Source organism: Artemia franciscana, chromosome 16 (genome assembly GCF_032884065.1).
Source record: "Artemia franciscana chromosome 16, ASM3288406v1, whole genome shotgun sequence".
Lineage (NCBI taxonomy): Eukaryota > Metazoa > Arthropoda > Branchiopoda > Anostraca > Artemiidae > Artemia > Artemia franciscana.
In genome coordinates this window covers 25,906,256-25,931,954 of record NC_088878.1, presented here as the reverse complement: position 1 = coordinate 25,931,954, position 25,699 = coordinate 25,906,256, and the positions used below count along the sequence as shown (strand labels likewise).

The 25,699-nt window shown below is 36.8% G+C and overlaps 1 protein-coding gene across 1 annotated transcript in view; it reads right to left on the bottom strand.

Annotated features, from left to right (window-relative positions):
- Positions 1-25,699, bottom strand: part of LOC136037278 (uncharacterized) — a 123,683-nt gene that overhangs the window by 17,835 nt on the left and 80,149 nt on the right. The window contains exon 5 of the mRNA XM_065719915.1: positions 12,583-12,605. Coding sequence (XP_065575987.1) covers positions 12,583-12,605 — 23 coding nt within the window. The remainder of the gene's footprint in view (positions 1-12,582; positions 12,606-25,699) is intronic.

The window sequence follows — 25,699 nt, the reverse complement described above, 5'->3', positions numbered from 1 at the left end:
ACAATACAGCTTCTGACAAATTATGGCAAAATTATTATTACCTTTATCCATATATATATATATTACCTTAATCAGTAAAGTCCTTTCGATCTGTCGGAGTATTAAACCCTTCTATTCGTCTACGTAGAGGTTTACATAATATAACCGGGAAAAGTGGTCACCCAATCGCTTAGTTTGGCTGAAGCATAATTTTGAATAGTTCTTACTTACATTTATATTAATCTGTCAACTACCAAGAGTCCTCCTTCCTTACTTCGAATAGACCTTAATATTACAATATTTTGGTTTAGCTACACAAATCTGTGCAGAAAGAAAGGATAGCCGAAATTCAATCGTAGCTATATTGATATAATGATCTTAGTTCTAAGTCATTGATGTTCTACTCAGCCCCCTTCCGCTATCACGAAACTCTAGATCCGCTAATGATTAGGAACAGTATTCCACAAACCCTTGACGAACTGCAGCATTTATATCAAACGAGAGGGTGCTAACTTTCAGAAATCACGTACGCCAGGCGGCAAGCGTGGCCAAAATTTGCCAAGCGTGGTGTAACGATACTTAGCGTTAAGGGAGCCGTGCCATGTGTGGTGGAACTTTGTGGCACACATGGTCCTCCGAGATGTATACCAGTTAACTGAAACTGTGTGGCCCCACCTCAGTATCACCTCCGATTATGCGGAACAACCTTAAAAGAGCCTCATTTTGGAATTATGACTCATTTGGAATAAAACTTTATTCGTCATTTGGAATAAAGTTTTTGCGGGGGGGGGGGGTCCCCCACAAACTTTTTGTCCGACTTGTTAAGACTTAAAAAAGATGCATATACACAATAGCTTGATGAATTTTACTTATACTTGGAATCGACTAGCTCCGTGATATTTGTGATGTTTTGAATACACTTTTTTAGCTTTTCATATAAATAGCTTGCTTTATAGCGTCTTGACGAAGTTGGGCATTGTGAATTGTGCCCCTCCCCCACACACTCTACTTTTTATGTGATCTTACATGTGTAACACGTATTAAGGAATAATAATAATCTAATGTAAGTCAAACAAGGTCAAACAACGCAGTATTCATAAAAAAAACACCACACTCGGCTGGCGCCAACAGTATTTGTGCTGAGCATTTATTGCCGCAAATGACCTCCTCTATAACCACCTTGCATTACTTTTTCAAATGCTTTTTAACGTTGGTGTCGTTCCGGACACTGTATGCATTGGAGTGATTAGCCCAATTCTCAAAAGGAATAAACATAAATCACCATGTACGTCATATAGGCCAGTGACTACGTCAGGCATTTTCGCAAAGATATTTGAGCTTCTGATTATTGACCACTTAAAAGAAAAGTGTATTATGACACCATTTGTTCGGGTTCCAGCCAGGTTTAGGTTGCTTCTATGTCCTTAGAAGTCTCTGTAATATATTCAGAGATACAGAAGCATCTGGGAGCACTCTGGTTCTGGCTCTCGGAGTACACGATATTATGAACAGTGCTGTCACTTACTTGAAGTACTTTTACTTGAAGTACTACTTAAGTAAAATTTTCCATTACTTGTACTTGTACTTAAGTAAAAACTCTAGGGTGTACTTATTACTTGGTACTTAAGTAAGATTACGAAATACTTATTACTTAAGATACTTTTAATGTACTTGTTTTTCAAATACTTTACCTTTGACACGAAAATTTTGTGTGTGTGTGCTTCGGCAATGTACAAGAAAACATCACCTTTAGATTTAGAGAAAACTCAGATATAGCTTTTGTGTGTCTGTGCTTTGGCAATGTACAAGAAAACATCACCCTTTAGATTTAGAGTAAACTCAGATATACCTCCATGCCCTATTTTGGATATGAAACAAGGTATTAGTTTTTGACAAAAAAAAATTATAGTATTATTAACACTTGGTTTGATTTTTGTTTAAAAGTTATATAACAAAGAAAATTAAAATTATTTCGCAGTTCACTGGTCGACAGTGAGCTAAAATCCCTTGTTTTGTGCTAAATGTTGCATACTATAGTCCATTTGGGCTTATATTTCTAACATTCGTGTTTAAGTTTTGTCATCTCGTCAACTGAACCAGGTTTCTACCATTTCATTCTCTTCAGGACCATATTATTGGTAAAACTACTGAAGCTATGAATCTTTGACCATCTAAATGTTGTCTGCAATAAACAAGTCTAGGTAATTCTATCAGGATCCAATGCAGTGGTATTTTGTCAAATTCGTTTCAGCAAATTAAGGTATTCAGACGAATCTGACTTCAGATTTGTCACTCCATTCGTAAGTTATAGGCCCTACTAAATTAAAGGAAAACTCAACTTTCTTAAGACCTGAAACCCTCTCTCTCTCGCCCTATTTGAGATAGGGTTTGTGTTACCGGAACTTGAAATGAGCCCTGATCTGAGGCTTCAAGTCAACTTGAAACCTGATCTGAGGTTTCAAGTTTTAAGAAGGTCGAGTTTTCCTTCAGTTTAGTAGGACCTATAACTACTTCCACCCATGGCTTGCCCAAAGCCTGGAAATAACCCTTTTCCAAAATAAGTCATACTGAAGCCAATCTTCAACCAAATATTCCGTCCCCAGAGAAAAATTACTTTGTATGGCTCTTGGTATTTACCAAGTGATATACAGTGATCGTAAATTCTGTAGGTCTGTCGGTCTGTCAGTTCCGGTCTTGCTAGTTTAGGCACTTCCAGATAAGCTAGGACGATGAAATTTGGCAGGCGTATCAGGGTCCAGACTAGATTAAATTTGAAATAGTTGTTTCCCCGATTCGACCATCTGTGGGGAGTGGGAGGACGGTTAATTTGGAAAAATTAGATCGGATCTTAATTAAATTTGATATTTAGATGGATATCATGTCTCAGAGCTCTTACTTTGAATTCCGACCGGATCAGGTGACATTGGAGGGGGAAACCTAAAATCTTGGAGAATGCTTAGAATGGAGGGATTGGATGAAACTTAGTGGGAAAAATAAGCACAAGTCCTAGATACGTGATTGATATAAACAGAACGAATTCACTCTCTTTTGGGGAGTTAGGGGGAAGGGTTAATCCTGAAAAGTTAGAAAAAATGAGGTACTTTTAACTTACGAAGGAGTAATCGGATTTTGAATTTCATCGGATGAAATTTCATATAAGAAGGACCTCGTAACACAGATCTCATGTATTAAATACCAGTGTCATTGGGGGGATTTGGGGGGGGGGATCTTGGAAAACACTTAGAGTGGAGTGATCAGGATGAAACTTGGTGGGATGAATAAGCACAAGTCCTAGATACGTGATTGACATAACCGGGATGGATTCGCTCTCTTTGGGGGAGTTGGAAGGGGTGTTAATTCGAAACATAAAAAAATTGAGGAATTTTTAACTTAAGAGCGGGTGACCGTTCGTGAGGTATTCTTGAATTTGATATTAAGAAGGAATTCATCTCTCAGAACTCTTATTTTAAACCCCGACCAGTTCTGATGACATTGGGGGAGAGTTGGAGGGGGAAACCGGAAATCTTGGAAAACACAGTGGAGAGATCAGGATGAAGCTTGGTGGGTAGAATAAGCAAATGTCGTAGATACGTGATTGACGAAACCGGACTGGATCCACTCTCTTTGGGGTAGTTAGGGGGTCCAGTTCTTTGGCGAGTTCGGTACTTCTGGACGTGCTAAGACAATAAAATTGGTAGGCGTGTCAGGGACCTGCACACATTGATTTGATAAAGTTGATTTCCCCGATTCAAACATCTGGGGGGGGGGATTGAAGGGAGAGGAAAAATTAGAAAAACGAGGTATTTTTAACTTGCGAGTGGGTGATTGGATCTTAATGAATTTTGATATTTAAAAGGACCTTGTGTCTCAGAGCTCTTATTTTAAATGCCGACCAGCATTAAGTCTCTAATTTTTCTTTTAAATTAATCTACTGATTCTTATAATTTTGCTAGAGCTCATGCAATATGAGCTTTTGGCTCTTCCGACCTCGTCACAAGTGCCATATATATAAATATATATTATACTAGCTGTTGGGGTGGCGTTTCGCGCCACCCCAACATCTAGTTGGTGGGGCGCTTCGCGCCCCCCAAGCCCCCCCGCGCGCGTAAGTCGTTACGCGCCATATTAGTTACGCGCCATTGTAGTTGTGTCCCTGTGTCATATAAATAGATTGTCAGGTTTACTGACTCTTGAACATGCAACATATAATTGTCCATATATAAAAATAAGTTGTCTGTCTGTGGATATGTGGATCAGGTGACGTCATGTTTCTGTGTCGGCTGACGTCATGAAATTAGTTGTCGTCATTTTTGCTTTGACGGTGACGTCATTCAAGATATTTAAGACATAAGTTCACGTAGAAATCTATTAATGTTTAAGTTTACAATGACTGATGAACTTACCATGGCAAAAGCCGATGAAGATGCTCAAAGAGTCTATGCCAAAAAACTTGCTGCTGATAGAGAAAGTCAGAAAAGAATACGTGCCGAGGAATCAAAAGAACAGCAAGGAAACAGGCTTGAGGGTAAAGAACGCAAAACCGCGCAGTTAGATGAAGATCCACCTGGACAGCGAGAGTCAAAACATATCAAAACTGAAAATGATAGCGATGATGATTGGGTTTGGGATTTTGACTTGGATAAGGTCATCAATGCCTACCAGATTTTAGTTAAAAAAACAAAGGTTCGGCGATATGTATTTCATAGTGAAGCTGAAAAATAAAGAAGAAAAAGAAAACTGAAAAAAGAAAAAATGTAAAAAACTAAAAAAATACTAAAAAGAAAAACACTCAAAGAGAAATTACAGACCGGGACACAAATGACGACCGGGACAGAGGGAATATAAATAACAACCGGGACACTCAAAGAGAAATTACAGACTGGGATACCGGGACACAAATGACGACCGGGACACAGAGAATATAAATGACGACCAGGACACAGGTATTTAAGAATATCGTTCAAAGACAAATTTTTAATTGTAAGAAGACCGTTGAAAGAGAAATTTCTAATTGTAAAATGACTGAAGAACCTACAATGGCAACGGTACCACCATCGAAGTAGATAACCAGTGGGTTGTTCCATATTCCCCATTATTATCAAAAACATTTAATGCACACATAAACGTTGAATACTGTAACTCCGTAAAGGCAATCAAATACATATGTAAATACGTCAACAAAGGCAGTGACATGGCAGTTTTTGGCTTGCAGCCCAAAATCTAAGATTTCGACGAAATCGTACAATATCAGGCTGGAAGATACATAAGCAGTAATGAAGCTGTTTGGCGAATTCTTTCATTTCCGATACATGAACGTAGTCCAGCTGTTGTTCACTTAGCGGTACATTTACAGAATGGTCAACGTGTTTATTTCTCGGAAACCAACGTGCAACAAAGAGCCCTGAATCCACCGGATACAAAATTAACAGCTTTTTTTCGCTTTGCAAAAATGATTCTTTTGCAAAAAAACTGCTGTATACTGAAGTGCCTTCGTATTACACGTGGAATACTAAAAATAAAGTATTTGAACGTCGAAAACAGGGTAAGTCAGTCGACGGCCAACCTACCATCTTCAAAGATACCACGATAGGAAGACTCTACACCGGTCACCCCAATCAACATGAATGCTTCTTTCTACGCCTGCTTTTGGTGAATGTACCCGGTCCGACATCCTTTGAGTATTTGAGAACTGTAAACGGTACTATACATGACACTTACCGTAGTGCATGCCAAGCTCTGAATTTATTGGAGAATGACCAACACTGGGATAACTGCATCAATGACGCGTGCGAAACGTCAACCCCAAGTGAAATTCGTGCATTGTTTGGCATCATTTTAACAACTTGCTCTCCATCAGCTCCTACAGAGTTATGGGGAAAATATAAGTCAAAAATGTCCGTAGATATACTCCATCAAAAACAGTTAGAGACGTCAGATATGACTTTTGATTTTACATCAGAAATTTATAACTACACTTTAGTTATTATAGAAGATTTGTGCGTACGTATGGCAAACAAACCTCTTCAGGATTTGGGAATGCCTTCATCTAACCGTATCGCTGCTGTTTCGACATGTGTAGAATTGGATCGTGAACAAAGTTACAGTACGAGTGATCTATTGTCGTATGTACAAAATAACATTTCCAAGTTAACGTCGGAACAAAAAGACATTTATGATACGATACTCAATTTCAGGACGTATACAACTACCTGCTGATTTATGTAATTTAGTGACGTCCAAAAATGAATTGATTGAAAAAGTATTTCCGAATATTCTAAAAAATTATAAAAATAATAAATGGCTAAGTGAAAGAGCGATTCTCGCACCCAAAAATATAGACGTCCACGAAATCAACAATATTGTTCTGACCAAGATTCAAGACCAGGCAGTCCTTTACAAGTCAATCGACACAGTTTTGGAACCAAATGAAGCGGTTAAGTATGCATGTTTGTTTGTTTGTAAAAAGAGCGTTTGCATATGACGTCATTATTAGTACATACGGCTTTGTATATGCACAGACAATGGGAAAGCCAAGAATGTTGTATATTCGCAATTTTTACGTAGTTTAACTCCTGCAGACGAAATGAATGCTTGCCTGAAAAATTCTAATTTATGGGCACACGTAAAAATATTAAAATTAACTACAAATATGCGTGTCCGATTGCAAAACGATGACTCTGGTCAAACATTTTCAGATCAATTGCTGGCAATTGGAAACGGAAAGCTCCCAGTAGTGGGAAAGCCAAAAATGTTGTATATTCGCAATTTTTACGTAGTTTGAAACACATATATAAATCTATCTATATTCACAGGTGGGACACAGGGACACAACTACAATGGCGCGTAACTAATATGGCGCGTAACGACTTACGCGCGCGGGGGGGCTTGGGGGGGCGCGAAGCGCCCCAACAACTAGGTGTTGGGGTGGCGCGAAGCGCCACCCCAACAGCTAGTATATATATATATATATATACATATATATATATATATATATATATATATATATATATATATATATATATATATATATATATATATATATATGTGTGTATATATATATATATACACATATATATTTATATATATATATATATATATATATATATATATATATATATATATATATATATATATATATATATATATATAAATATATATATATATATATATATATATATATATATATATATATATATATTTATATATATTTATATATATATATATATATATATATATATATATATATATATATATATATATATATATATATATATATATATATATATATATATATATATAAATATATATATATATATATATATATATATATATATATATATATATATATATATATATATATATATATATATATATATATACAAAGAATAAATACTTGAAGTAGTACTTGAAGTAATACTTAAGTACAATTTTGGCAAGTACTTGATATTTGATACTTAAGTAAGAATTTGGAAAGTACTTATTACTTGGTATTTAAGTAAAAAAACAATGAGTACTTAATACTTGATACTTAAGTAAAAATTTGGAGTACTTGTTGCAGCACTGATTATGAATGCTTTTGGTTTCCTTGTCCACTCGCAGGCCATGTTGGAGTTGTATAGCTGTGTTAGTCTTGATGTAATTGTACCATTAGTTTATATGCATAGGCATCTAAAAGTTCATTTGAAGTTGAGAAATGTACTTATGAATAGTGGGCTTCCAGTATTCGTCGGAATAAAGCAAGGAGCCATCATATCACCGATTATCTACAACAACGTGTCTCTTCCTGCATAGATTGGCCTACCTATTAGCTGCATTTCATATGGGATGTATACACCAGTGCTTTGTTATGCGAACGATCTGTTAAATCCGTGCCGGTTAACAGCTAGTCTTCAATGGAGTTTTGGCAACCTATCTGATACATATCTACAAATAGGACTAAGCATGAATGCTGCGAAGTCCCAAGTCTTTTCGTTAACTCACATGGTAGTTATGTGCCCGATAGTGTCTGTTTAGGTAATAGTGATTTGGCACCCACCACTGTATTTAGGTCTCCGGATTGGGTCTTCGATTAAGGGTCTTTTTCGATTATATACGAAAGCTTTTACTTCGGAATGCTGAACGCAAACTTAGAATCGCTTATGCTAGTATGGTTATATCGCAGCTTGATCTGGAACGGAAAGCCCTTTCTCGAATATATATTAGTGTGGCTCTCCCGCACATTCTATATTTGATCCCATTTTGCGACATTTTTGCTAAATCTGATAGGCGAGTGTTACGAAAGTGCTATTTTAAGTACGCAAAATTTTTGCTTCAGGCCCTTCGATGGTTCAAGGATAGGTCCATCGTTAACCATTTTGGTGAGGTGGAACCGGTTCAGGCGGGGGGTGAACAGTTTCAGAAACTGAGTAACCAGTCTCTTCTCACCCGTGGAAGGGCGTACTATTTTAGATTTGGTATTAGTAGTAATTTGTGTATATCTTTACGGCATGGTTGTTTTGTTTTTCCTTCTTTTATTGTACTTCACCCTCTTCTTTTTCTTGATGGGTAATAAAGAACATTCATACAAAATAAATACAAATGTTATATATGAGTTAGGTTAGATTATTAGTTATGTTCTATACAATATAGGAAAGAGTTAAATTTGTCGCCAATAAAGTCAATTTTCATGCTATTGTTACTACACTTTTTGATAAATGTTTGTGGTTAGGAGCTTTCAAAAGGTAAGACATTAGATACACTCAAAAATGGTATGTTTAAATCAAGGGCTCAAACACTGACTAATCGAACATACTAGAAAGCTCGGAGGCTTTAATATAGGACCGTAGCACGGAGTCACAACCAAATGCAAGGTCAGAAGCTTAGGGGGTAGCATTAGAGGTATGAGAGGCAGAAGACTCAGAGGCAAACAAAGTATTATATACATCGATGACAAAGTATAAATAGCCCTTTCGTGCAAACCATTAAATGTGGGCTGGGTTGACAAGCGAATCACATAAGTTAGGTAGCTCATGATAAAATACAATCGAGATTACCATACTAGCTGTGAAATATTGGATTAATGCTGCTGAGGCTGTTGAAGGAACTGCCCTTTATTACCACTACCATAGTATTTTTAAACAATGTTAGTTTAAATAATCATTCTAAATCTCCCACAGAGCAGTTGCAACATCTAAAATGAAACCGAAGTCCCACTATGATCGTAAATTTTCCAGTAACGATGGCACTCCCAGTGACCCAGTCCCAGTGGAACTGATTTTACCGAACGTTCGGTGCCTATTTTCATACCACACGGGACAAAAAGGCAGTTTAACACGACTAACATTATATTTTATATGCCAAAATACCAAAATATTTTAATGTTACTGAATTCTTTAAAGCAAAATTTCCCCTTTAGAAAAATCCATTCTTTGCTAAATGTAATCAAAAAATTTTTAGTGGCGATATTTCTCCCAGTACTTACGTGTTATAGCGACCACACCCAAGAAGATAAGATAGGTTAATCCTAATGAAATATGCCAAAATCCGATGAAAATATAATATTTAAGTAACAAAATTATGGAAACTAAAACAGAGAATTGTGGGAAGCAGGCCACCCAGAGCACATTATATTAAATACCTAACATAACCAATTCTATATATTAAATATTTAATTAAATTATACCTGCATATCAGTTTATCTCACTGAAACGAAGCGAATTATCTCCTAATGCAGACAGAGAAACCCATTTTACTCAGATCAAGAACAACAGTGTGGTCGCTGTAGCATGTAAATACCTTTCTCCCTTTCAGAATAGCAGATTAAGAGGTCAAATAAGGCTAGGAGCTATTAGAATAAAGTAATTGTAGAATGGGATAACTCGAGAACTTCGAATGGTAAATCATGCAACGCGATCCGTTTCATGACGGAAGCTAAATCGATGTATCAAACAGCTCGAAATAACGAACTGTAGTAAGGAGCGACCTACCTCAATAGTAACCGAAACTCTAAAAAACAAGAATTTTGATACCAATAGTTTCATCAAAAGATTCGCATTTTAATGCTGATTTTAAATATATATAAGTTCCACCAAGTTAGTTTTACCCATCAAAAGATACGAGCCTGAGAAAATTTGCCTTTTTTTAGAAAATAGGGGGAAAACGCTGGGGGAAAACACCAACTAAAAGTCATAGAATCTTAACGAGCCATCAGATTCAGCGTATCATAGAACCCTACTGAAGAAATTTCAAGCTCTTATTTACAAAATTGTGGAATTTTGTAGTTTTTGCCTAAAACAGATCACGGATGCGTGTTATTTGTTTTTCGTTTGTTTGTTTTTTCCCAGGGGTGATCGTATTGACCCAGTGGCCCTAGAATGTCACGATAGGGTTCATTATAAAGGAAATTAAAAGTGCCCTTTTTAAGTGACAAAAAAATCGGAGGGTGCCTTGGCCCCCTCCCACGCTCATTTTTTCCCAAAGTCACCGGATCCAAATTTTAAGATAGCCATTCTGTTCAGCGTAGTCAAAAACTTTATAACTATTTCTTTGGGGAAGACTTAATCTCCCACAGTCTCCGGGGGAGGGGATGCAAGTTACAAACTTTCACCATTGTCAAACAGTTCGTGGTAACGAACTGTAGTAAGGAGCGACCCGGCTCAATAGTAATAAAAACTCTAAACTCTCACGTCCTTTTTTCCCAAAATCGCTCGATTAAAATGTTTAGATTGCCATTTCGTTCAGCATAGTAGAAAGGTGTAATAGCTATGCCTTTAGAGATAACATGGCCTTCACTGCCCATGTAGAAAGATCCACAGAAAATTTGTAGAACTATTTTTCCTGAAGTTAATCCACGCATTTGGCTGATTCCAGGTCAAACATTTATAAGAAGAAAATTCAAAACATTTTGTACATGACCTGGTTACATGCGGAATTGAAGGACTATCCACCAGACAGTTGAAAAAAAGATGCTAATGCAGAAGTCTATATAATCATTTTTTCTTATATCATGAATCTCCTTTGTTCAGAGACAAATCCTACAGAGAAAGAAAGAACTTATTTGTAGCAGTGTTGTGACACAACAAATTTTCGTTCTTTTTTACTAGACTAAAATTTCACATATAGCAAACAATTGTTTACATTTATACAATTTAAACAATTGTTTAAATTTACGTAATTCTCATTAAGACTATACAACATTTTTATTTTACTCCCCCCTTCCCCAAAAAAGAAAAAAATCCGTAAGTGCATTTTTCTACCCTATGTAGGATTTTCTTCCCAAGTCCTAAGTTGCGTGGTATTTTGTTCGTCCTAACTTGGCCTCCCCCCCCCTTCCAGGAAGATCAAATCATGCATTGTGCCCCTTCCTTTTGGTTCAAGGGTATCATCTGAAGCTTGTTATGAGTTGTTTCATTCGTTAGAAGCTACCTGCAGACTTGTCTCCTGTCTCTAAATACAATTATAGCCTCTAGGCATGTAAAGTTTTTTTCTAGTACCTCAACCCTGAGATCGGATTCTACAACTTCAGGGGTGCCAATTGAAGGGGTAGGGGCAAACTAGAGGGCGGGTTATCTTTTTACCCTCTATACAAAAAATATCTTTTTTTTGTATTTCTATTTAAAAAACACTTTTTAGTATTTTCACTGAAAACGTTGAAGAACAAAAAGAAACAGCCACCTAGACTTTACTCCTCCCCTACATTTTCGAAAGTTGAAGATTCCGTTTTACTTGGTTCTACATCAGTCCCTTTGATTATGTTTCCAAAACTTCATGTCTGTATTCTAGCGAATAGTCCCTCGGCAAGTGTATAAAAAGTCTCGCTCTTGATGTCGTTTTTTTTTGTAAAGCAATGAATTGAATTAAACTCCATTAAAATTCAACCGCTGAAAAATGTATTTTCCAATATCTATCTGCAGCAAATCTGACATTTTTTTTCTATTTTTTTTCGACGAAGATATTAAAACAATACATTTTTTTTGAAATTACCCCAAAGTCGATGTTTTTAGAAATCTAAGGGAACAAAAAAAAATCTTTAATTGACACCACTGCCTCCAGCTTTATGAAAAGACCTGCCTATAGCATTTCTAACCTAACATCCTATTCTATAACTTTAGGCACGTCGATGGGGGGACAGGGACAATATAGTGGATTATTGTAGTTTTTTCCCCAGATTAAAAAAAAAACAATCTTTTTGGTATTTCCACAGAAAAAATCTAAACGAGATTAACAAAATTACCCCCTTTATATTTTGAAAAATGCAGTTTGCTCCCCCCTCTAAATTTTACCAAATTGACGGTCCTGTACTTCCTAGTTTTACGCCAGTCCCTTTGATTTTGTTTCCAAAACTTCATACAGTATCCTAGCGCGTAACCCCTAGGCAAAATGTGCAAAATGTCTTGTTCTTGATATCATTTATTTTTTTTGTTTTGCATTGAATTGCATTCAACTCCAGTAAAAATACAAACATAAACCTTATTCAATGTGTATAATAGATACATATTTGTCTAGCAAAACTGCAGAGTATTCTTCGTGGTAGAACCGACATAAATAAAATTAGGGCAAAATAGACAATAAAATAAATTAACTTGAAGCAAATAAAGTATCAAATGAAGCAGCATGGTGAGCGACTTCGTCGTAAAACAATAATTGCACTTTCCAAAAAATCTTGCGGAGGGAGTAGAAAAGGCAAAAAGTCAGGTATTCTTGCAATAGTGGTTCTGGCCTCTCTTTCAACCGGGTTTTGATTAGCCCCAGTCCCTCACATAATTTTCAGACTAAACTTTAGCAAAGTTTTTATTTATTAACAAAATTATCTCCAATTTATTAATTCAATTAATAAGTTATTTTTTTATTTATTGTTCAAATTGTTTATTTATTATATATTTTCTTAATTATTAATATTTTTTAACTTATCTTATTAATCAATTATAATTTACTTATTATTTTCATTTATTAACTGCTGGTGGGACTTTCATTGAGATCGCTTGACCGTTTGGGAATGTTTTGCTCCTTTTTCAAAAATCATGCAAATTTTCTCAGCTTCGTAGCTTTAGACAGGTAACATTAAACTTAATGAATTTATAGCTTTGGAATCTGCATTAAAAGTAAATTCTTTTGACATATCTATTGTTATCAAAATTCCGTTTTTAGAGATTTCGGTTACTATTGAGCCGTCTTACTCCATACATGCAGTTCGTTACAAAGAAATGTTTGATCAAACTTCTCAAACAATGACCGAAAACCGCCTGCTAAGCTGTTATCAAAGGGAATATCAATGGGGCATTATATGTCCACTTACACTTGGATTCTCCAGACTTATATTCTCTTGCTGATCGTCCTTTTGAGAATTAAATGAAAAAACAAACAAGTTTTTTTCAACTGAAAGTAAGGAGCGACATTAAAACTTAAAAAGAACAGAAATTATTCGTAAATGAAAGGGTTTGTCCCCTCCTCAATGCATCGATCTTTACGCTAAAGTTTGACTATTTCTTACATCTCTATTTTTTGAAACAAAAAGTGGGAGAGGGCCTAGGTGCCCTCCAGTTTTTTGTTAACTTAAAAAGTACACTAGAAACTTTTAATTTCCGTTAGAATGAACTCTGTCAGGACATTCTAGGGCCACTGGGTCGACCCGATCGCCCCTGGAAAATAGACAACAAATAAATTAGCAATAAATTAACAGAACACGCATCAGTGATCTGTCTTCTGGCAAAAAATACAAAATCCCGTAATTTTGTAGATAGGAGGATAGGATGACTTTTAAAGGGTGTTTCGCCCTATTTTCTAAAATAAGGCAAATTTTCTCAGGGTCGTCACTTTTGATTGTTAAGACAAACTTGATGAAATTTATATATTTAAAATCAACATAAAAATATGATTCTTTTGATCTAAATATTGGTATCAAAATTCCGTTTTTTAGAGTTTCGGTTACTATTGAGCCGGGTCGCTCCTTACTCAGTTCGTTACCACAAACTGTTTGAAATACTAGCGAATGGTTTTTGGCAATTATCTGAAAATTTTCCGAGTGTCAGACACGAAAAGAGATATGAACAGAACATATCTCTGCGTAACAGCGGAGATATGGTTTGGGTCTTTTCATGGGGAGGGATAAGCTGGCCCCTTCTTCTCCACTGTGTCGCTAGATCTTTAGGGCAAGGATATATTTTGCATGTGTTTTTATTTGCCATTTTGTCGGAAAAAGACTGAGAAATACAGACACAATTCGTCTGCACCGTTAAGCCGGCTTAAATCTTATACACAGTTACATATGAGTTGTAATACTTCCTGGCAAAATGTCCTCGAGAACAAGGAATCGAAAGATCCACCCTCTAGTTCATTTTGTTCCGGTTACTGCATAATCAACGCATTGGTGCGTGGTTAGAGATTTTGTTCTTGCCAAGTCACAATCATTCGGGTACTTGATATGTTATCAAACAGTTCGTGGTAACGAATAGTAGTAAGGAGCGACCTGGCTCAATAGTAACTGAAACTCTAAAAAAATGAAATTTTGATACCAATCTATATATATAAAAATAAGTTGTCTGTATGTGTGTCTGTCTGTGGATCAGGTGACGTCATGTTTCTGTGTTGACTGACGTCATGAAATTAGTTGTCGTCATTTTTGCTTTGACGGTGACGTCATTCAAGATATTTAAGACATATGTTCACGTAGAAATCTATTAATGTTTAAGTTTACAATGACTGATGAACTTACAATGGCAAAAATCGATGAAGATGCTCAAAGAGTCTATGCCAAAAAACTTGCTGCTGATAGAGAAAGTCAGAAAAGAAAGCGTGCCGAGGAACTACCAGAGCAACGCGAAAGCAGACTTGCTGCTAAAAGAGAAAGTGAAAAAAGAAGGCGTGCCGAGGAATCAAAAGAACAGCAAGGAAACAGGCTTGAGGCTGATAGAGAAAGAAAGAACAGAAAGCGTGCCGAGGAATCAAAAGAACAGCAAGGAAACAGGCTTGAGGCTGATAGAGAAAGAGAGAACAGAAAGCGTGCCGAGGAACTACCAGAGCAACGCGGAAGCAGACTTGCTGCTAAAAGAGAAAGTGAAAAAAGAAGGCGTGCCGAGGAATTACAAGAACAGCAAGAAATCAGGCTTGCTGCTGATAGAGAAAGTAAGAAAAGAAAGCGTGCCGAGGAATCACAAGAACAGCAAGAAATCAGGCTTGCTGCTGATAGAGAAAGTAAGAAAAGAAAGCGTGCCGAGGAATCAGAGCAACCTGAAAGTTATCGCCTGGCATTCAGGTACAACCCAGTCGATGATTATAGCTTGAGTAGATGTGTTCAAATTTGTGCGTACGTATGGCAAACAAACCTCTTCAGGATTTGGGAATGCCTTCACCTAACCGTATCGCTGCTGTTTCGACATGTGTAGAATTGGATCGTGAACAAAGTTACAGTACGAGTGATCTATTGTCGTATGTACAAAATAACATTTCCAAGTTAACGTCGGAACAAAAAGACATTTATGATACGATAATGCATTGTGTCGATAACAACGTTGGAGAAATTTTCTTTTTGGATGCGCCAGGAGGTACTGGTAAAACGTTTGTGATAAAACTGATTCTGGCATCAATTCGATCAAAAAATGATATAGCGTTGGCAATTGCGTCGTCCGGAATAGCCGCAACATTGCTGCCTGGTGGAAGAACTGCTCATTCCGCTTTGAAATTGCCTCTGAACTTGCATTCTACAGAAACTCCCACGTGCAATATTTCCAAATCATCTGGGATGGGTAAAGTATTGCAGCAATGCAAACTTATTATTTGGGATGAGTGCACAATGGCACACAAAAAATCGCTCGAGGCTCTGGATCAATGCTTGAAAGATTTGCGAGGGAAGTCGAAACCCTTTGGCAGCACATTAATATTGCTTGTGGGAGATTTCAGGCAAACATTACCTATAATACCTAGATCAACTCCTGCAGACGAAATGAATGCTTGCCTGAAAAATTCTAATTTATGGGCACACGTAAAAACATTAAAATTAACTACAAATATAAGTGTCCGATTGCAAAACGATGACTCTGGTCAAACATTTTCAGATCAATTGCTGGCAATGGGAAACGGAAAGCTCCCAGTAGACTCAATTTCAGGACGTATACAACTACCTGCTGATTTCTGTAATTTAGTGACGTCCAAAAATGAATTGATTGAAAAAGTATTTCCGAATATTCTAAAAAATTATAAAAATAATAAATGGCTAAGTGAAAGAGCGATTCTCGCACCCAAAAATATAGACGTCCACGAAATCAACAATATTGTTTTGACCAAGATTCGAGACCAGGCAGTCCTTTACAAGTCAGTCGACACAGTTTTGGAACCAAATGAAGCGGTTAATTATCCATCTGAATTTTTAAATTCCATAGATCTTTCAGAGTTTCCACCACACGTGCTACAACTAAAAATAGGCGTACCAATAATACTTTTAAGAAATATAAACCCACCAAAGCTTTGCAATGGCACTCGACTTGCCGTAAAAAAAACAATGGAAAACCTAATAAAGGCCACATTCTTGACAGGGCCTTTTGAGGGTGAGGCTGTTCTTATTCCTCGCATTCCCATGATTCCAACGGATCTGCCTTTTCAATTTAAAAGATTGCAAAAACAAAGATTGTTTTTCCCATGGACAATTGTACGTTGCATGTTCGAGGGTCGGTAAACCTGACAATCTATTTATATGCAGCGACAATTGGACAGCGAAGAATGTTGTATATTCGCAAGTTTTACGCAGTTAATTTGTATTTTGGAACCAAATGAAGCGGTTAATTATCCATCTGAATTTTTAAATTCCATAGATCCTTCAGGGTTTCCACCACACGTGCTACAACTAAAAATAGGCGTACCAATAATACTTTTAAGAAATATCAACCCACCAAAGCTTTGCAATGGCACGCGACTTGCCGTAAAAAAAACAATGGAAAACCTAATAGAGGCCACAATCTTGACAGGGCCTTATGAGGGTGAGGCTGTTCTTATTCCTCGCATTCCCATGATTCCAACGGATCTGCTTTTTCAATTTAAAAGATTGCAATTCCCAATTTGATTAGCATTTGCAACCACCATCAACAAAGCTCAAGGGCAATCACTAGAAAAATGCGGTATAGATCTTAATACAGATTGCTTTACCAATGTACAATTGTATGTTGCATCTTTGAGGGTCGGTAAACCTGACAATCTATTTATACGCACAGACAATGGGACAGCGAAGACTGTTGTATATTCACAAGTTTTACGTAGTTAATTTGTATTGTATCTATCTATCTATCTATCTATATAAAAACGAGTTGTGTGTATGCATGTTTGTTTGTTTGTAAAAAAGAGCGTTTGTATATGACGTCATTATTAGTACATACGGCTTTGTATATGGACAGACAATGGGAAAGCCAAGAATGTTGTATATTCGCAATTTTTACGTAGTTTAAAACACATATATAAATCTATCTATATTCACAGGTGGGACACAGGGACACAACTACAATGGCGCGTAACTAATATGGCGCGTAACGACTTACGCGCGCGGGGGGGCTTGGGGGGGGGGGCGCGAAGCGCCCCACCAACTAGGTGTTGGGGTGGCGCGAAGTGCCACCCCAACAGCTAGTAGTTACATAAAAAATCGCATTTAAATGCTGGTTTTAAATATATATGTTTCATCAAGATCAGTTATACCCATCAAAAGGTACGAGCCTGAGAAAATTTGCCTCATTTTAGAAAATAGGGGTAAACACCCCCAAAAAGTCATACAATCTTAACGAAAATCACACCATCAGATTCAGCGAATCAGAGAACCTTACTGTAGAAGTTGCAAGCTCCTATCTACAAAAATGTGGAATTTCGCGTTTTTTGCCAGAAGACAGATCACGGATGTGTGTTTATTTATTTGTTTTTTTGTTGTTGTTTTTTTCAGGGGTGATCGTATCGACTGAGTGGTCCTAAAATTTTGCAAGAGGGCTCATTCTAACTGAAATTAAAAGTTCTAGTACCCTTTTTAAGTGACCAAAAAATTGGAGGGCACCTAGGCCCCCTCCCAAGCTCATTTTTTCCCCAAAGTCACCGGATCAAAATGCTGAGATAGCCATTTTATTCATCATAGTCAAAAAACCTATTAACTATGTCTTTGGGGATGACTTACTCCCCCGCAGTCCCCGTGGGGGACTGTAATGCTACTGGGAAGTGTACAGACGTTTTCAGGGGGGATTTTTTGGTTTAGGGGGAGATTTGAGGGGGGGGTGTTATGTGGGAGGATATTTCTGTGAAGAAACTTCTCATTGGGGAAGAGAATTTCAATGAAGGGGGCGCAGGATTTTCTAGCATTATTTGAAAAAAAACAATGAAAAAATAAATATAAAAGTTTTTTCTACTGAAAGTAAGGAGCAGCATTAAAACAAAACGAACACAAATTATTACGCATATGAGGGGTTTACCTCCTCGTTACACCTCACTCTTTACGCTAAAGTATTTTTAGTAATTTCAACTATTTATTCTACGGCCTTTGTGATTCAGAGGTCATTCTTAGGGAATTGGAGCAAAATCTAAGCTTTAGCGTAAAGAGCGAGGTATCGACGAGGGTTGAACCCCCTCATATACGCAATAAAAACATATGAAAATAGAAGTTCGTTACGCAAGTTAATTCGTAGGTTACGTATATTTTTTACCAATGAAAACGTTTGTAAAAAATTAAAAGTTTTGGTTGCTTCTTTAAGTAATCAAAAACTTGGAGGGCAACTAGGCTTCCTCCCTCACTTTTTTTTCTCAAAATCTACCGATTAATTGCAATTAATTAATATGCAAATCTCGTTTTAATTATTTATGTGCGGAGATCAAAACATGCATTAATTCAAAAACGTCCAGAAACTAAATAAAAAAACAAGTTTTTTTTTTAAATGAAAGTAAGGAGCAACATTAAAACCTAAAACGACCGGAAATTTTCCGTATATGAAAGGGGCTTTTCCTCCTTAATGCCCCACTCTTTACGCTAAAGTTTCTTACTGTTTTAAAAATAGAGTTAAGAGAAAGAGTCAAACTTTAGCGTAAAGGGCGGGGCGTTGAGGAGGAAAAGCTCCTTTCATATATGGAGTAACTTCTGTTCGTTTTAAATTTTAATGTTGTTCCTTACTTTCATTTAAAAAAACTTGTTTTTTTTTTAATTTTCTCATATTAAAGGCCATACAGCTCCATGTTTTATTATTTATTTTTTTTTTCAGAGGCGCTTCATATGGAAGGGGTGTCGTATGAACTTCAAAGGGGCTCATTTGATGGGAAATCGAAAGTTTTAGTGCCCTTTTTAAGAGCCAAAAGTGATCGAAGGGTAACCAGCCCTCCCCCCACATGCCGTTTTTCCTCCAACACATTCGATAAAGAATTTTAGATTGCCATTTTGTTAAAAGTAGTTCAAAACTTATTTAATGAAAACGCCAGGGTCGACACCCCCCCCCCCAGGGCCCAAGGGCAGGTGTTTTAAGATATCCCCTGGAGGCAATTATGATTCCTATTGAAGGGATCCTCGCATAAACTTCAGAGAGGACTCATTCGTTTGTAAAGTTGAAGTTCTAGTTCACTTTTTTAAGAGTCAAACGAGATCCGAGAGCAATTAGCTCTTTACGCCCTTCCTTCTCCAAATAAAACCGATAAAAATTTTGAGATAGCCATTTTGTTAAAAATAGTTCAAAAGTTAGATAAGAAAAACTCCTGATTCGATGCAGCCCCCCCCCCCTCAGGACCTGGGAGCAGGCGTTGTGAGCTATGCTCTGGGGACTATGTATAGTTCTTATGGAAGAGATGCTCGTATAAACTTTGGAGAGGGCCCCGCTCCCCACGCCCTTTTTCCTCCAAATAAATCCGATGAAATTTTGAGATAGCCATTTTTTTAAAAATAGTTCGAAGTTCGGATAAGAAAAACTCATGAGTCGACGACCCCCCAGGGCTAGGGGGCAGGCGTCGTAAGTTATACTCTGGGAACATGTATGGTTCTTATGGAAGGGATGCTCGTATAAACTTCGCAGATGGTTCATTTGATTGGAAATTGAAAATTCTAGTTCAGTTTTTATTTCTCTTTTCACTTTTTAGTTCTAGTTCATGCTCGGGTGCTCATTTGATTAGAAATTGAAAGTTCTAGTTCAGTTTTTAAGAGTGAAAAGAGATTGGAGGGCAAATAGCCCCCTCCCTCTTTCCCCAAATACACCCGGTAAAAATTTTGAGATAGACATGTTGTTCAAAATAGTTCAAAGGTCAGATAAAAAGAGCTCCAGTGTCGACAAAAGCCCCCGGGGCCCGAGGATAAGCGTTGCAATTTATACCCTAGGGGCTTATAGGGTTCTTATGGAAAAAATGCTCGTATAAACTTCGGAGGGCTCAATTTATTATAAATAGCCCCCCCCCACCCAAGTCCTTTTCTCCGAGCACGTCTGATACACATTTTGAGATAGCCATTTTTTTTTAATAGTTCAAAGGTCAGGTAAGAAAAACTCCCAATGTCGAAGCAACCCCCAGGGCCCGGGGGTAGGTGTTATGAGTTATGCTCTGGGGGCATATAATAATAATAATAATAATAATTTATTCCAGAAAAATCCCATGGGCCATAGGAAATTTACATAACAAAAAAAAACTACAAAGTAACTTAAAACCAAACTAAGAACCATATATGGTTTTTATGGAAGGGATGCTCAAATAAACTTCTGAGAAGGCTCATTTGAATGAAAACTGTAAGTTCTAGTTCCCTTTTTAAGAGTCAAAAGAGACCGGGGGCAACTAGTCCCCCTCCCCCCGCCCTTCTTTTTCAAACCTACCCGATACAAGTTTTGAGATAACCATTTTTTTAAATAGTTCAAAAGGTTAGATAACAAAAATTCTTAAAAGTGACACTTTAAAGCGATATAGCTTTCGTAAAACTCATCTAATAACGGATTTGAAGCAAAGTAGTGGTTCGGTTTGGATGCGTTCGGTTCGTGTTCGGTTCGGTTCGGTTCGGCTAATTGGCTATATGCAGTTAGATTGCCTTTGATAATCAGCGATGCAAAGGTAAAATGTGACGTAAATTATCCAAATAAGATTCAAAATTTTGAGCATAGTTCTGACAATAAGTGAACTATGATCACTCAGTAATATTGACAAGAAACAAGTGACAAACCAAGTGGAATTTAATTGGCAGTCAGGATCTGGATACAGGCTAAAGGGAATAAACAGGGATGTATAATTGTAGTCCAAACATAGTTGGTGATTTTCTAGTCGAAAAATACTTCCCTGGCTAATTTAGAAATTTTAATAGATTAACCTACTAAAACTCTCCTATCTAAGTATTTAATGTTATCTTTAATGGATAACACCCAAGAATTAAGAGATAAGCTGGTTATAAGATTCATTCAGGGCTGCCAATTTTTTTTAAGGAGTGTGTCATATTTTTTCCAAAAATGTGCTTTTTGTGTCATCTCAGATTCCGTAATGTGTCACAAAATGTGTCATATTTTTTTGTTACAAGTGGTATCATATTTAGTTGTCAAATCTTTATTTAGAGTTTTGAATATATAATCTTTTCCAAATCAGTTCTAAAAGGAGTAAACTTAACCTTAAACTATATCTTGGGATCGAGACATTTTTATGACGTCATGAAAGTAATAGGAACATTCGATTAAATTAATGTTACACACTATGGATTTGTGTCTGGGCGACCAACGAGGCAAGTTTACATTTATAAAAGTTTTAGGGACAATCAATTCCGACAGTAAATTAAAGACTTTTCGCATGATATCGTAATCGTAATCGGCTAAGCTTTAGTGGACACCTTCGAAAATGGAAAAATATAAGACCACAGTAGATACGTTTGAGCTTTTTAGTTTGCGAGCATAAAACTTGTCCGAGACCTGGATTCAATCGAGAAGAAATTCGTAAAAATGAAGCATAACGCCTGAACACGCTTCTTTTTGTTTTAGCATGCTTTGTGCCTACTTTTCTTCTCTTGTACAGTATGTCACTTTGACTCGGCAATCGGAACTTAGTTCCCAGAAAAAACAGTTCCAACTATCTGTCTGTCAACTTGTCTGTGGTTCATTGTGCCCTCATTGAAGCTTAGATTAACCCAACAATACTACTAAGTCGTCTTCCTGTCTTAACGGTTACAATCATACTTCCAATGAACCTAGATACCGAGGAAAAATGTAAGCCAAAATCAATCGCATATTTGTACTAAAATTTACAGATGAATATCAGATATATAAGCACTGAACAACTTGATAACCTCTCACACACAGACCCCCTCCCCAGAACTTCAAGTATATTCGACCCTGGCTATATCTAGGGCTCATTGGTCTCTTCTTCTTTCTCCTTGTACCAGCCCATAAAATTCTTCCGCATATCGGGAGGAATTTCCTAATCGTGCACGGTTCCTGAGGTACGAGAGACCATCTGCTTTGCATAAATCAGTGAATCTATCGTGTCGAGAAGTAGACTGTTCCTGAGTTTCGTTTTTATATTTGATAGAACTGAAAATTGACGTTCTGCAGCTGCACTGGAATGCGGAACAGCACACAGATTTAGCATGAAAAGGGACAGCTCTTCGAACTGTGGCTTGCCTTGAGCATCTTCCGCATTCAATAACGTCTTCCAAAAGATCAAAGGAGACTTTTCAGTTCCCATGGTTCTGATAATTTTATCCCTGTGCTCACTCATGAAGATCCACTGAGTCTATTATATTCCTTGACCTTTCTACTTCACCTTCATGTTTCCCAAGTAAGCTGCTGAACCGACCAGTCAGTCCCACTAGAGTGTCAACTTATCCGCTCAAAGCAGTCACTTGGTCTAAACAAGCCAGAGGTTTTAAAGTGGACCAGAATGATCAATTCATTTCCTCACTTTTTTGATAACTTCTACAAGGAAGTTCGGGCAGTTCAACCTAAGCTATTTGAGATCATTCGAGGGTATCACATCCTTGTATTTCAGCACGTATATTTCGGTATTTGGACCAAAAGAAATCTCGGAGATTTCCTTGAAACAGCCTGAGATCATGGGTATGACAAAAGCATCATCATTCTCTAAGGTGTCAGTTTTGACAAAAGACTTCATGGTTGCCCTTGAGCTGGAAAGGAGATTGTGAAGGCAATTGTCACTATTCTGGGACTCCAAATTCAAGCAACGGATCTTGTTAATTTTTTTAATCCTTTTTAAGTGAAACAAGGTAATGTTAGAATGAAGTAATCTTGTTTGTAAATAGAAGTATGTTCAGTTCGAAATTTTGAAGATATATTTATTTACTCAATATGTAAGCCATTCAACTAGCTTTAATCTAGTATTTTTGTCATATTTGTTAGTAACTTTTTAAGCCAGATGGATTATTCTGAAGGAAAGACTTCTCTGGAAATTTGTAATCTTATCCGAGGTGGGATATCCTTCCTGTACTCTTAAAAATGTGAGTTGCTGCTTATGCATACAGCTTTGGTAAACTGCACGCGGTTTACTTTTTCCTAGTATGTACATACCAGTTGGCTACATCACATACTCAATCAAGCATCCAATTAAGTTCATATATTCAACGTACATTTTGATTTGAAATTTCCACCTATGGCTGTTTTCTTCTCGTGGTTTGAATTTTAAATATGCTGGTGGCATCTGTCCTGTATTCCGCACTGTTTGTGTACTGCTGCCACCGTTGGGTAGTGTTATTCCCCTCCGTTAATTTGTAGCTTTTCTTGAAGTAGAAAACTGAAATTTTATTTTTCTTTTATTACCATATAAAAAATACGACTTGGGTGACAAAGTTGTGTCATTTTCATCGATTGTGTCATTTTTTATCGAAAAATGTATCATTGGCGTCGATTGTGCCATCATTTCAACTGAATGTGTCATTGTTTCGCGCAACATCAAATTTTGTCATTTTGACATAAAATGTGTAAATTTGGCAAACTAGGATTCAAACTCAGTACCTGTATGCTGCACATCCGATTCACAGTTACGATCCTCAGATAAACCAGCAATTCAAAAATTGTTTACATTTTGTGCATTACAGTTTATAATTGTCTGCTCAAAACACCGAGGCTATATTGACTGTGATGTAAAATTTCTTTTATATTTGTACCGTGTATTTTATCTTAATATTAAAACTGTAGAACAGCAATTAAATTTCAATCACTATTATTAATGTATGTAAATTGTTTTTCATAGGATAATTTTATAAGATAAATAATTTTAAAATATATTTCAGTCTTATGAAAAACAAATATTCGAAAAATGAAAGCTGAAACGAAGTTACTGCCTATGCAAAGCTGTGTTTCTTCTTGGTATTACAAAAAGAAAATTTAAAATGACGAGAAATCATTCCCAATATGAAAGGGGCTGTCCCCACCTTAACGGCTCTCTCTTTACTCTAAAGTTTTCTTAATTGTTTTTAAAAGTAGAGTTGCGACATTTTCAAAGTTTGCCATAAAGAGCGAGGCGTTAAGGAGGGGGCTTCCCCCATTTATGCAGGAAATATTTTCTTTTTGTTTTAAGTTTTAATGTCGCTCCTTACTTTCAGTGACAAAATAAACTTGTTTTGTATATAATAAAACTAAGAGCTAACTTGACTTGGTGTAAAAAAGAGCTAAGCAAAACCACCACTATTCCTCCCGAACTGCCAACTTTTAAGCAGAAACATACACATGTATTAGCATATGAAACCAAAACATTGGAAAGGACACCAAGCTGAACGATTGAACCCACAAAATTGGCGCATGATCCCTCCTTACCTTATCCTCCCTCTCTCCAACAAACAGAAGGCAACTAGGAAGAATGTTATAATCAAACAGTTCTAGATAACGAACTGCAGTAGGGAGCGACCAGGCCCAATAGTAAACGAAACTCTAAAAAACGGAATTTGGAAACTATTAGATACATCAAAAGAATCAGTTTCTAATGATGAATTTAAATATATAAGCTTCATCAAGTTTAGTTATACCCATCAAAAGTTAAAAGCCTGAGAAAATTTGCCTTATTTTGAAAAATAGGGGGAAACACCCTCAAAAAGTCCTAGAATCTTAACGAAAAACCCACCATCGCATTCAGCGATGTTTCAAGCTCCTGTCTACAAAAATGTGGAATTTTGTATTTTTTTTATTTTTTTTGCCAGAAGACAGATCACAGGTGCGTGTTTTTTTTTTTTTTTTTTTTTTTTTTTTTTTTTTTTTTTTTTTTTTTTTTTTTCAGGGGTGATCATATCGACCCAGTGGTGATAGAATGTCGCAAGAGGGCTCACTCCAACGGAAATTAACAGTTTTAGTACCTTTTTTAAGTGACCGAAAAAATTGGAGTGCACCTAGGCCCCCTCCCACGCTCATTTTTTCTCAAAGTCAACGGATAACAATTTTGAGATAGCCATTTTGTTCATCATAGTCAAAAAACCTAATAACAGTGTCTTTAGTGACGACTTACTCCCTCACTGTCTAAGGGGGAGGGGTTGCAAGTTACAAAATTTGACCAGTGTTTAGGTATATTAATGGTTATTGGGATGTGTACAGACGTTTTCAGGGGGATTTTTTGTGTTGTGAGAGGGGGTTGAGGGGGGGGGGGGGTTAAGTGGGATGATCTTTCCGTGGAGAATTTATCTTGGAAGAAGAGAATTTGCATGAAGGGGAGCGCAGGATTTTCTAGCATTATTTAAACAACAAAAAATGAGAAAATAAATAATGAAGGTTTTTCAGTTGGAAGTAAGGAGTTGCATTAAAACTTAAAACAAACAGAAATTATTGCGTGATAAGGGGGTTCGTCTCCTCCT